The sequence below is a fragment of the Tetranychus urticae genome, chromosome 3, assembly GCF_039701765.1.
Source record: "Tetranychus urticae isolate SD_2017Ah chromosome 3, NJAU_TeUrti_SD_1.0, whole genome shotgun sequence".
NCBI classification, from domain to species: domain Eukaryota; kingdom Metazoa; phylum Arthropoda; class Arachnida; order Trombidiformes; family Tetranychidae; genus Tetranychus; species Tetranychus urticae.
The window spans coordinates 4,521,330-4,534,700 of NC_142960.1; the positions used below are offsets into that span (position 1 = coordinate 4,521,330).

Sequence of the window (13,371 nt, forward strand, 5' to 3'; positions counted from 1 at the left end):
GTAAGAAGACTTTATTTTAACTTGCACCTTCAACTCAGTTATTTACAAATTTTCGCTTCTCACAGAAACAATTTTTCAACAGTTTCCCCACCGACCATGTTGCCCACCTTTATTTTATTGACACTTCTTCTAGCCTCTTCCTATGGACATATACTTCGAATGGGTGATTGTCCCGATGTTGAGGTGATGAGAAATTTCGACATGGACAAGGTAAGTCTATTTTATTTTCTGAACTCATAGTCATCGTCTTTGTTTACACTCAGAGCTTATCTTTTAACCAAGTCACATGGCTTGGTTTCTGGTCAATCTGGTTGTAGTTTATGTTCACTGGCGATTGTATATTTGACTTGGCTTTGGTAAATCAGCTAAAATAATTGTTTTTTTTCTTTTAAATTCCCAGTTTCTTGGAAAATGGTTTGTTCTTCAAAAATTCCGAACAATGAGCAACTGTATGGCAGAAGAGATTACAAAAGATGAAAATGGCGACTATCATATAAGCGAGTTCCTTGTGCCATTGGGAGTCCAAATGTAAGTATCATATGATAAATCATTTGTTTACTTCAAGATCGAAAATACAAACCACAGATATTTTGAAACGATGATAGAAAAATATAAAATTTGAGAACATAACTCCATAGCTACAGATATCAATGGTTAAACGATGTACGCTTCTGGTTTTGCATGTTTGAACATTCAGCTTTCATGAAGTACCACTTTAAGTTGATAGATAACAAAAATCAAAATACATTAATTTAATATCAACACTTTAGTTTGATTCTTTGTTCATTACTCAATCTCAATGAAATGGTTGTTGTGAAGTATTAAAAATGAAAACTCTTATTATTTGTTTGTGTTATTATTTACTGAACATTCTCTTCTCTATTTCAGTCATCAAAGAGGAAAAGTTGAATTCGCGAAGAATGAACCAAAGTCCGCTATGAGGGTTGATTATCCAATAAGTAAGCAATTAAATTTTATTACAGTTTTATTTCTTTTGCTATTTTGAAAAATATTCAATGCGTTGTTTTTTTACAACAGCAACTCCACTTGGAAGCCAAAATTATTGGGTTTTGGACACTGACTACACATCTTATGCTGCTGTTTGGTCTTGCCAGAAGATATTGTTTGGTCATCGTCAATCAGCTCAAATAATGAGTCGAACTTCTGATCTTCCCAAAGAAAAGATACGTGAATTGAGACAAAAGTTTGAATCTTATGGAATTAATGAGCACGACTTCAGTTTCATTGACCAGAAGAAATGTGAATCAAACGACAATAAACGTTCCAGTATTAACGAGACGAATTGCACAGGCTGTATTAAAAATTCCAACTTTGCCATGAAAGTTGGACCAGTCCGCATTTTAACCAAACGCCGACGTTAATAAGTGTAAATTAAACATCGTTTAACCAATTTGGACAAACATCATCTTCAAAATGGGTGGAACAAAGTATCATCAACTGGATTTGATTGCTAATTTCGATCTCAATTTGTTTTCATCGCTTGATCAATCAATTGTTCATGCGTAGCCCCTAATTGCATTAAAATTTTAAAAATTTGAAGTCTTCCAAAACATGCTGTAAACCGTGAAAATTATCAACTAATGAAACCTTTTTAGTCGTGGGTTGAACGCGTTTTGATCATTGTAGAGCCTTCATTTGATTCTTTCAATTGAAGTACAACTTTCAAGTGTAAATGTAAAAAATGTCACAAATTTTGGAGTGAGTCTCCGTTGATTGATACAATCTCCAAATTTTGGTGATAACATAATTTGAAATGAGTTGCCTCAATTTAGTAGACCAATGGACGATTCTGTCACTTCACAGTAGAAAAGATCGCCGATTCTAATTGTCGATGTCAGCTCTTAGAACTAGCACCAAAGAGTTAATTACTCTACCTAGCGCTTTGGATAGCACATTAATTATGATTAGAATCAGTATAGCTTTTCCCAAAGAGTAAAATTAACTGACGACTGTAACTGAGAACTGTAATCATTCCGAATTTCCTAAGTTACCGACTTTCTGATTAAGTGGAATAATTTGATGAACAGTAAGCAGCTCAGGTTTAGAAAAATGAGTTCAATTCTTGATCCAACAAAGAATTGATTTGGGCTCGATATTTCTATGAGGCATTCAAAATGATGATTTAGGGAATTTTGGTCGATCACTTCAACGTGTTTTCGTTGATATATTTATCTTTGTAAAGTTCGGCTTTGAGACGCTTATAAAAAGACTTCATTCATGACAATTCGAGGGTTTGATCTCATTCCAAAACCTACAAACTGTGAGCAAGACTAATAGTTTGAATGGTGACCAACAGATGGAAGTATAAGCTACATTAATAGATCGTTGTTGTTTTTTTATTTTATCAAGCTTATTATCATAATATTTGTATTCAAATAGTAAGTCTCAATAAGTCTGATGAAATGATCAGTATGATTCAGAACGAGATTTCAATAACATTGCATTATTATAAGAGATTGACCGCAAATATCGCTAAAAATCATCATCAAAACGAGACGAAACAGAGACTAAAATCTTAGCTTTCAAAAAAGTTCGAGCTCCTAACTGCTATCACTCGAAACGGCAGCTTTAACCGAAGGTCGAAGTGAACTTCTGTACAGCAACAGTAATTTTTTTAATTCATGATAAGGTTTATTAATAATATTTATTATTGAACGCAAACAAAGTAAGGACTTTGTATTATTAGCAGTAAGGCATTCAACCCATTGCATTCATTTTTTCAAAACCTAAACTCAATTTTGATTCTCTTGTCTTTATAAAAATAACTGTTATCATAGTTGATCTAAATTTCAATTTCATTTAGTTTTAATTACTTCAAATAGTCATAGAAATTAAGGCTTTTATCTCTTAAAAATGAAAAATGTTTAGCAAAAAATTATAGCTTGTTTTATAATGAAACGCTTCAATAGTATCGACATCTAGAAGCCAGAAAATTATTCATTTTCTTAAGTTACCGTAACCGTTCATTTTTACTAATCGTAATTTCTTTTGTGTCATTTGTTGTCACTGTTAATAGATCAAATCTCTTGTATAATGTTCAACTATTTGTCTCATTGTGAATAGGACTCTGTGTTTACCGGCTGATTCCTCCTCTTGAAAAGTGACTCTCAGCAAGTTGGTGTTGGTAAGTGTTTCTCAACATAACAATGACATCATTAAAGCCATATTTGATATGGTTGCAGAAGAAGGTGTTTTAGATATAATTTGACAAGTATTGATCTTGAAATCACAATGATTATGTTGATTTAAAGAGTCTCCTGTTTCATGGCCTCGTGTCAAAGGAACCCTATTATCAAATGGAAAATTCAATGCCACGTGGTTCGGATTAATTTCTTTCATCTTCTCTTTCATCCCTGGAATCAGCACCGACCAGAAGTCAAGTTTACAAAGTGAAAAAAATCCATGAAGGAATACCCAAAGAGTTCCAATTCAAGTTTGAATGGATAAAATTTGTCCTCTTGATGGATACATTTGCTAGTCAATGGAAACACACGTCTTTAACCAGATTACCGTTGCATGCTTTTCACAGTCTGAATATGGTTTTGTAAGGTATTAACCAGTCCAACAGGTTAAACATTTCCTATTAAAAACTAATCAATGTTTTATTTATTTTTCTCTCACCTATTTCTTTACATAAACATCAAGTGCAGGAATAATCATAAACCAGGAGCCACACAGCAGATTGAATGGCGTTAAATGTGAAGATGAAATATTCAGACAAGGAGATGAGTAGCAAGCAGACTATGAAAGGATGGATTCAAAATGGGAAATTGAAGGCAAAGGAAAGAAGCTGAGGAAATATTTGATGAGATATTGTCTTCCTTTTGTCACCAATCACTAAATAGGAATCAAGTCTTCTGTAAAAATGCGATTAAGATGCTTACAGGATTCAACTGAAAGCTGATATTAACATTTATTCCAAGAAGAATGGCGATGTCACAGTTTAGTCTGAATAATTCTGTCTCTGCTTTTTTCTCATATCTCCTTCTCTCTCCTTATTTCATCAATGGAAGGTCATGCACCATTAGAAACAAGATTACGGTGTTTATGGATATTCACAATGATTACCGCCATTCATGTGATGATAAAAAGAGGAACAATTTAACCATCAAAGAGTGTTGACAATCATCATGTCTTTAAAATGTGTTTCAACCTTTTGCTTTTCATCACCTTCATTACATTTCACGTTACCTCAATCTGAAGAAAGACAAGCAACACCAAATACCAAATAATAATATCTTGAATATGTGAAAGTCTGATGGTAAAATTTTTCATGTCATTGATAATAACACTGACTGGTAAGGTAAACCTGTAATTTTTTGTTTCCCTGGAAGTAACTTTTTTTCCTTTCTTTTTTTTCTTCTTACAGGAAAAGTGACTATTACATGTAAAAAGAGGACTAATTTTAAAGTTAACAACAAATCAAATTATACTGTTAAACTGTATTCTTGGTCTTCAGAGGATTCATTTTGGACAGGAGGCAACAAAAAAGTGAATAAAAAAAGGAAACAGACAGTGAATGGCAAAGTGGATAATCATGATGAATCATGACAATCATTTCAATGATAACAATTGTAACAATTGTCAACTGTTTAACTAATACATTATCCATTGCATTTTGAAAGGAAAATGTTTTTAAATAATAGTTAAATTGAATATTATTGTATCATGTAATTCACAGCTTTTATTGTTTTAACAGTAATTTTCGATATTTATCGATATCTATCGATATTTGTTACAATACTATCGCTAGTTAAATATTGACATTTGTTAATGAGCATAAGAAAGCAAAAATAGCCGCTAATCTCAACTCAATTTTAAAATGTTGTATAACTAACAATCTTTTTCAATATTCAATATTATTGCTGAATATTTTAACTCTTTTAAATAGTGCAATATCCATGAAGAGGAATGCCGTGAATCTTTAATGTGAAACCTGATTGTCATCTCATTAAGGATGGTGAAATTGAAAGTCCTGGATTCAAAGACAGTGAAAAGGAGTAAATAACAATCCATGGTATTAGGTGATGTCTTTAATGATATTGATGGCGCTGATGATTAAATTGTTATCACCAAAGTAACAATATCAAGTGGAGAGATAATTGAAAAGACATGGAAAAAAATGAAAGAGTAACTCAGGAGCAATTATTAATACAACATTGAATCTAATGATAAACGTTTGTTGATTGCTTCTTTTTTTGTTGACTTAACCACTTATATATACATTTCACTGATTAGCTTAACTTCTAATGTTCAAGCAGAGCAGATGATGATGATGATCAAAAAGATGAAGATGATACAAGATCCACAATTGAGTTAACCTGATCAATAGTATTACATCCATGTTGATGCTAAAGTAAACATTGGATCTCGTTTAATTTCCCTCGAGAGTATCAAAAGTATCTGTCGTTTTTTGTGGAAGATGGTGAAGAGAAAAAAAACAAGATTCAGTGAGAAGAGGAATGATGATGATAAGTTGAGAATTACGTTGATTATCATCTAACCGCACACATAATATGATATGATATATCATCATCATTTGATCTCAATGTTTGTCATTTAATAACAAAACAAAGCTAATTCAGTAATCATTTCAGTTAATATGATCTTCCCTTCAAATCAATTGTGTTATATTAATAATAACCATCAATCCTGTATAATCACAATAATAATACAAAGTTGAAGCTTCCATTCAAATTATTAATGAAACAATTTAACTCAAACAAATGATTACCCAAAATAATAAAACATTTACAAAGGTATAAAAAGCTGTAACCAAAAAAAAGTTCAATGTTGAACCAAAACCAGAAAAAAATGTTTACCAATGAAACAAAAAATGATTTAAATGCAAGTCTTGAGTAAATTAAACATTATCAATTATTAATATTGAAACAATTGTTAATTTTTTTCATCATTTTATTGAATTCAATTTTTCAAGCTCAAATTGAAATTGAATTTTCATCAACAATGAAGATACAAAGATCTTTACAAATGTCAATTTTTAATGACAATTATCCAATCATTAATTTACAAAACCATTTAATTTCGCTTCGAGTATCAAAAGTCTTTGCTTTGAAAATTGTCGAAATTGACTTTTCCAATTTTAATTCAATTTCCAGAAACAATTTCACGATCAATTTAACTTAACTATCGAGTGTTTTGTTCATGAAAACTACATTCAAAAGTCTCATGAAAATATCTATAAAATTGTAATTGAAAAGATAGATTTCAAGAAGAAATTTAATTTCGGAAAAATATTGAAATTAAAATAAGACAAAAAATGGACAAATTTCACGTGAAATTGGGCATCAAATTAGATTGTGATTCAATTAGCGGCGAAAATTGAAAATGAAATGTTCAACTTGGAAGGAAAAGTTAAATAGATTTCATTTTTGATTAAATAACTCGACTATTACAATAACAATTTGTGTTGAAAACGAATCATTGTTTAAAGTGTAAACTCGAGACTAATAACATTGTAGCAACTGGCTTGAGTATAGGTTAAATTAGGGTTTCACTGATAATAATAAGAGGTGGAGCTGGGAAGGATGCGGAGGATGCTCAAAATAGATGTTGGCCCATTCAAAGGATCCTTTCATTTTTGGCTCAACTTTTTGTCTGCTTTATGTTCACTTCAAGTGTACTTTTGTTTTGAACGGTTTATTTTGCATCGGCAACCATTATTGTTGTTGTTGTTGATTGATCAAACCTTTCCAATCAGGAGAAAGGTAAATCACTTTTAGGAGAAAGTTAAAGTCGACCAAAAAAAGATGATTAAAGTTGAATGCAACGATGAAATGTCATCGATTAACCTTGCCAGTCAAGGTTCATCATTTTCTTCCTTCTTCATTAAAGACATTCTCAGTGAACGGCCCTTCAGTTTAACCACCAGCAATAGTAATAGTGATTGTTCCCAAGGAACTGGATTACCATCTTCTTCATCTTCTTCACCTTCACTCTTGTCACCCTCTTCATCTTCACCCTCATCGACAACACCTTCATCCAATCCTCCGACCACCAATGCAACCAGTAAAAAAAAGAAATGTTCACCTGATTCTAAGACCGGGAAACCGCGTCGAGCTCGAACTGCATTCACTTATGAACAGTTAGTTGCTCTTGAAAATAAGTTTAAAAATACTCGTTACCTTTCAGTTTGTGAACGTTTAAGTCTAGCTTGTAACCTTCATCTATCTGAAACTCAGGTAAGAATCTTTCAATTGTTTAAACTGTAAACACAAACACACTTCAAATGAGACAAAACTATTGACTTTGATAAATTTCCTTTCCTTCAAATTTCATTCTAGAGGTGATTTAGTGTTGAATCAATTTTCGTTTCTTCAGTTTTTCTGCTGAATAAGTCAGTGTTATTCAAATATTTCATCCAATTCCCTCAAAAAATCTTCAACTTGTCCAACTTAAAGATCAGTGTTACCCTTGAGAATGATTTGCTGAGCGATTTCGAATGAGTAAAAACAAGTTGATCGCTAATCAAATTTATCAATGAGTTCCGTGTTTAACTCGAACTGAGTCAAGTGTTTTGTAGTCTTTTTCATATTATATGATAATAGTTGTTGTTATTTTGATGCAAAGAAATTGAGAAACTGATAAATCACTTTTGTACGTTAATTTCAATGGGAAACCTGAAATTAGCATTTCTTAAGATCAGTTAATCATCATATTTTAGACCTAAACATTGAAAAATAGACTCTTAGATGAAGTTTAGGTTCTGAAGCAGTAAGGCAAATAACATCTCAAAGCTAAAATAAGATGAACATTGAATGGAGTTCAATTAATGTCCGAAATGCTATGGGATTATGATCATCGAGTTGATGTTTTACTTTAGTCAAAAAACTAAACTCATTGTTTCCAGTAGTTGATCTTATTTTGAAAACTGTAATAACTGGTAATTAACTTTTACCAAATGTTTTTCCATGAATGGAAGAAGCTCTTTTGTTTTCAAACAAAAACTGTTTCAAGTTGAAAGTTGGCTATTTTAGTGTTTGATTTTCACAGATTGTTTGATGAAAAGGACAAAATATTTTGTTTTCAAGTCAACTCTAGACTGTGTCAGTCAAAGTGTTGATTCAAAAGCCAAATTTACTGGAAATTTTCTGCTCAAATCTCTTTCCATGTTGGCCTCAACTCCAACTCTTATTTGGACACAAAAATGTCAACATTTTCCATCATCATATAATAACTCTTAATGATCAACCTTTAGTTCACCAGTTTGAGTGCAACAATTGATGTAATGTAAATGCTTTACCTCTGATTGATATTTACTTTGCAATGTTTACCTTGTGATGTAAGTTAAATTGTCAAAGTAAATGTTACTCTCGATAAATTGGATTAGTTGATTTGTTGTTGACACAACTTTGGTTACCTTTACCTTTGATACCGTGATTTATCGTTTACAATTAATTAAATTTCAAGCAACAACCAAATGTTTCCAATGTTGCTTCAAGTTACAGGACCAAAGTCTTGCAAACTTTTCATCGTTGATTCGACTTCTAAGACTCGGTTACTCGTTAGTTTGCTCAACTTTTTTTCATTGCATTATATTGTTTGTAATTACAATTAAAATGTGAGTTTAACTTTTTTGTCTTTACTCATTTCATGACAGTTAATTACAGAGTCTTAATTAGTTTTACAATTTGAGTGAAAACTAAACAGAAATAAAAAGTGAATTAGTTTTCAAAGGAAACTGTAAATAGTACTTTCTGTTTCAATAAATTGTTCATTCATCACATTTTAACGCTTCCTTGTTATTATTACCTTTTAGCTTTAACTTACTCAAAGTCATCATCCTTGTCCTCATCATTTCTCGTCTGTCTTCATCTATGATTAATTGTCAATCAAGTCAAGGCTACTTTCATCAAAATAATTGGTAAACTTGAAAACAAAGCCATTCTTTCATCGAACTCATTCTTTTGGGTTTGCTTCCAATTTTACGCTTTTGTCTAATAATAAGCATCAATAACAAAGATTTATCTTAATATCAATGAATTATTTTGCATAAGGGCAAGTTCAAAGGTCTGTCATGACATTTCATTATTGAGAGTTACAGAGTTTATTTGGTGAAAAAATTCAGTTCTAATGCTTATCCATTTTCATAGTTTCCTATAAGTTTAGAGATTTAAGTTTAGGCAAGTTGAGCTTAAAGAGTCTTTAAGTAATAAAATGTCATTTGGACTACTTTATTCTGCTAACTTGACTGAATAAGCGAATAACACTCTTCATGAAATCAGTTTAATATTTTTTATCGATTAACATGAGTTTTTCATTTTTAATTCTCACCGCTAGATTGACCATTGAGTTGGCAAGCTTTTTTGACTGAAACAGACTCAAGTTGATCTAGCATCTCATCTTTTGCTTAAAAGTTCAGAAACATCATCGGGTTGTTTTGCATTATTATTGTAACCAGAAATTTAAAAGACGAAACTTAAGGTTGATTTGTTTTTGGATATTTCACCGCCTCAAGAACTGCTTCATTCAGAGGTTAACGTTCCAAGTTTATTCTCCGTTCTTAGACTGTCTATGGATCATTTTATACTCATATTAACCAATATCAATTCCTTTTAAATTTATGATCGGAATAGTCAATTCGATGTTATTAACCATCCAAAGCTTAATGTCTTCTCTCCATTAAAGAGCATGGTAAATATTTTTCTGCACTTAACCGTATAATGACGGGATTTGGCTTAGAGTCGTTCAGTCATAATCCCTTGGATGATAGGGTGACATTGCTCGGTTGAGCGGGGACATAAATCTCTGTGGCTCTTCCTGTTATGACAGAGTCTTCTTTCAAAAAGACAAGTCATTATTAGTCAATATTGCAACGAAACATGAGAATCGGTCATTTTTATTATCATCGCTAATTATTCAAACAAACTCTAGTATCGATCATTTTTTCATCTAAATTTGGTCAACTAACAAACTAACTTGAAAACAAACGAAACATTTTCAGGTTAAATTGATGCACAGTTTTTTCCGTTCAAAGTTCATTAAGTATCATTTCGTTACTTTGCATTATTATCTCTCAAACGGATTAATAAATTCATGAATTTTTATCAACAGCTTTTGTTGAGCCATTCAAAGTGAATGCATGAAATGATTCCCTCAACATTAAACTTGAATCAAAGTTTCAGTTTATCATGTTTAATGTTGAAAATTCAACTTTTCATTTCATCAAACCTTACAAACCATTCAATTTATGAGTTAAAGGGTGTTGAGGTTAGTAAGGTTCAAGCAATCACTAACCAAAATGTTGATAAGGAGATAAAGATGATAAAAATGAAAATATCAATGGCAAAGATGTTTGATGAAGACGAAGACAATGAGACAATTTCATTTTTATCATCTTTATCTCTTTATCAACATTTGGGCAAGTGATTGCTTGAACCTTACTAACCTCAACACCCTTTAAAATAAAATTAATTCAGTTTATCCCCAAATCATCGCTAATTTTAAAACCAAATAAAAACCATTTAATCACTAATTTGATTGTTATCAACTGTCTCAATATTGGAAGAAGTCTTTCCCTTTTTATTTCAATTTTCAATGGTTACAAAGTGCTCAAGTGTGTTGCTAATTCTAGTTCTTGTTCAAATGTTTTTTTCTGTTTCAATTGATTTCAGGTTAAAATTTGGTTTCAAAATCGTCGAACCAAATGGAAGAAGCAAAACCCAGGAATGGACGCCAACAGTCCAACCGTTCCAGCCTCACCTACTCTCTGTAGCTCATCTGTTGCAACCTCATCATCAACCTCAGGACTTGGTTCCGGTGCCTCTAGTTTCATGGGATCATCCTATTCATCAGCAGCTCTTCTATATGCATCCCAATTGCCTTTTCTCATCCCAACATCAGTAGGCTCATCATCATCAACAACCTCACCTTTCACTGCCCATCAGCACTTCAAACATGCATCAGCTCACTCCTTAATACACCATTTAACCCACTCGTGATTCCCACCAAATCCAATGTTGTTGTCAAGTTCATTTGACCACATCTCAACATCTGAAACTTCATCGGACCAAATGAACCCAAACCCTTGTTTAAAAGTAAATTGAACAAAGGATCAAAACAAAACTCTCATTTTTACAATTAAATATTGAAAAGTTGATTTCAATTTACTTTTTAAACTCCCAATGTAAATACAATCCCAAGCGACAATAAACTCCAAGCAAAATTGCATCTAAACGAATGTCAATCTAGATTAAACTAAACAATTAGTTAACTGAAAATCTGTTTACTGATTGCATGACTGGGAAAAGCCTGAATCAAGATGCTCAGGTTAATCGATGGTCAAAAGATGACAAGCAAAGATCTCATTTCTTTTCTCATTACACCATTAATTTGTTAAAATGTTATCAACTCAGTCTAATCTTATTTTACTTTATCATTTCAAAATTGTACCTTTAAATGTATGCAAATGTATCAAAATGTATCATCCACATCATCATCCTATCAATGATAAAAAAGAAATAAAGAAAACTCAAAGATTATTTCAAGAATAGAAACAATTTCAAGTTGAACATTTTCTTCATTCCTTGAAAATTCACTGATAATTTACAATGAAAGGAATTAGAAACTCAATTTAGTTGAATCTTGAATCGAGTTTCGTTTCTAATTTCAATACAAATGATAATCGAGAGAGGGAAAATGATAACTGAATATTCCCAGAGTGAAAATTCAAATGAAAACGATAAATGACTCTAATAATGGTTATGGTTGAAGAGGTTACATCAAGAGTAAAGATGAAGGAAAAAGAGGAAAAGTTATAATCGATTGAGAATTATTTCAACTCCCAGTGAATGTCACTTGATAGTCACTCCCAAGTCGACTGTGCACTGGGATGAGGATAAGGAAGAGAAGGATGAAGATGAAAGGGAGCCCTTTTTAAATGCAATTTAATCGAGATTATAAAAGAAGATGTTGAATGAGGATTTTGAAGCTTATCAAAAACTCTGTCCTGTTCACATCTATACTTATCCAGTTCATCATCAACTGAACCTTGTTAAGGTGAACAATCGTAAATCAAGGCGAAAGGATAACAGTGAGTTACTCCTCTATTTAGAAGCGCATTGATCCATGAATCTTGAAAATGAACGGCAACGATTATATTAGCAGCTCGATAATCAATCTTGTGAGCATATCATTTAGATGAGCAATTTTTACGAGTTTTTTCTCTTTCTTTTCTTTCGCTCCTTCTCTTGATCCATTTTTCACATTTTCATCTTCTTCTGACTCCATCATTGTTATTATCATTACTTTTATTGTCATTATTATCATAATTTTTATGGACTTGGAATAGGTGAACAACAGTGTTGGATAATTTCACGGTTACCTGGATACCAATTAGAATCAGTTTCAGGCTCAGAATGATCATGATCAACTTGTAATCATAAAGAGGGAAAATTGTTGATTCACACGTTAATCATGTTAATCGGTTATGCCTATTATCAAGGCAATCATTTACAGGGTGAAAAGGGAAACACAATGAGAAGCAATTTACACTCAATTATGAGCTAATGATAATTCATTTATTTTTTTCTGATTCTCAGTCTTTCATTGCATGATAATTGAAGGCTTAAAGGTTTCATGGTAGTTTTAAATCAATTGAGGTGGTTAATGTAAAAATGAAAAGATAATGAAGGGAAAAATGGATTCAATTTATTGAAAATAATCATTTGATTGAACACAATTATTTGTGAATCAGCAATGCAAAGAGTTTTTCAATGTCAAAGTTCAGATACACTTATTTCGATTTTTAGAAAAATGAATTCGGGATTCAAATTGAACAGTTAATAATGTCGGAAAAATGAAAACAAATGCTTAACCATGAAAATGAGAAATTAAATTCTGTATCCTTTTGCACCAGGAAAAAGTGACGTTTTTACGATTCACTGTGCAATAAGTATGATTTATTGATCGGGCATTGAATTTTTATCCATCTTTTTCATGCTTCGTCTCGGTCAGGGCAAGTTATCATTGATACAGTACTATCACGATTAACTGCTACATTACTTGGATTCTCAACGCCAACAGCCCTTCTTTGGTCAAAGGTTAAGCAGAGCAATCGGCTAGCAGAAAGTAGTTGACCCATTATGCTGATACCAAACCAAGTAGCAAATAGACTGCCACTCAGGATGAGATAATCAAACAGGGGAAAATCAGGTTTATACTCAGTTATTGAATCGAATTCTGATGTAGCCAGAAAACGGATATTTATTTGTTCATTGCCACTCGCAATATCCTGAAGATTTATGGACATTTGAAATGAGTATCGAACGGAGTTACACATTGGTTGAGTCACCAGCGCTAGACAATCCTCGTAAATTTCAAGTGCTGAGC

General features: G+C 32.0%; 2 protein-coding genes and 1 long non-coding RNA gene across 3 annotated transcripts; all 3 read left to right on the plus strand.

Moving 5' to 3' along the window:
* The first annotated feature begins 22 nt into the window (after positions 1 to 22).
* Positions 23 to 1,560, plus strand: LOC107371231 (apolipoprotein D). Its single transcript, XM_015939258.3, has 4 exons — positions 23 to 210; positions 401 to 528; positions 889 to 959; positions 1,039 to 1,560. Exons 1-4 carry the CDS (start codon positions 97 to 99, stop codon positions 1,380 to 1,382), a joined length of 657 nt encoding a protein of 218 aa, XP_015794744.2. The 5' UTR covers positions 23 to 96; the 3' UTR covers positions 1,383 to 1,560.
* A 1,225-nt stretch (positions 1,561 to 2,785) lies between these two features.
* Positions 2,786 to 5,907, plus strand: LOC107371834 (uncharacterized). Its single transcript, XR_003083960.2, has 4 exons — positions 2,786 to 3,570; positions 3,667 to 4,319; positions 4,391 to 4,512; positions 4,913 to 5,907. It is a non-coding gene; the product is annotated as an uncharacterized LOC107371834 (long non-coding RNA).
* Positions 5,908 to 6,627: 720 nt separating this feature from the next.
* Positions 6,628 to 11,537, plus strand: LOC107371833 (uncharacterized). The gene is made up of 2 exons (XM_015939991.3): positions 6,628 to 7,223; positions 10,656 to 11,537. Exons 1-2 carry the CDS (start codon positions 6,792 to 6,794, stop codon positions 10,980 to 10,982), a joined length of 759 nt encoding a protein of 252 aa, XP_015795477.1. The 5' UTR covers positions 6,628 to 6,791; the 3' UTR covers positions 10,983 to 11,537.
* The last annotated feature ends 1,834 nt before the right edge of the window (positions 11,538 to 13,371 follow it).

What these genes read in the sequence shown, in the direction of transcription:
- LOC107371833 (XM_015939991.3), top strand. Translation starts at nt 6,792, where the DNA reads ATGATTAAAGTTGAATGCAACGATGAAATGTCATCGATTAACCTTGCC. An exon ending in TTCATCTATCTGAAACTCAG is followed by an intron (nt 7,224 to 10,655) that starts GTAAGAATCTTT and finishes AATTGATTTCAG; the next exon opens with GTTAAAATTTGGTTTCAAAA.
- LOC107371231 (XM_015939258.3), top strand. Translation starts at nt 97, where the DNA reads ATGTTGCCCACCTTTATTTTATTGACACTTCTTCTAGCCTCTTCCTAT. An exon ending in GAAATTTCGACATGGACAAG is followed by an intron (nt 211 to 400) that starts GTAAGTCTATTT and finishes TTAAATTCCCAG; the next exon opens with TTTCTTGGAAAATGGTTTGT. An exon ending in GAGGGTTGATTATCCAATAA is followed by an intron (nt 960 to 1,038) that starts GTAAGCAATTAA and finishes TTTTTACAACAG; the next exon opens with CAACTCCACTTGGAAGCCAA.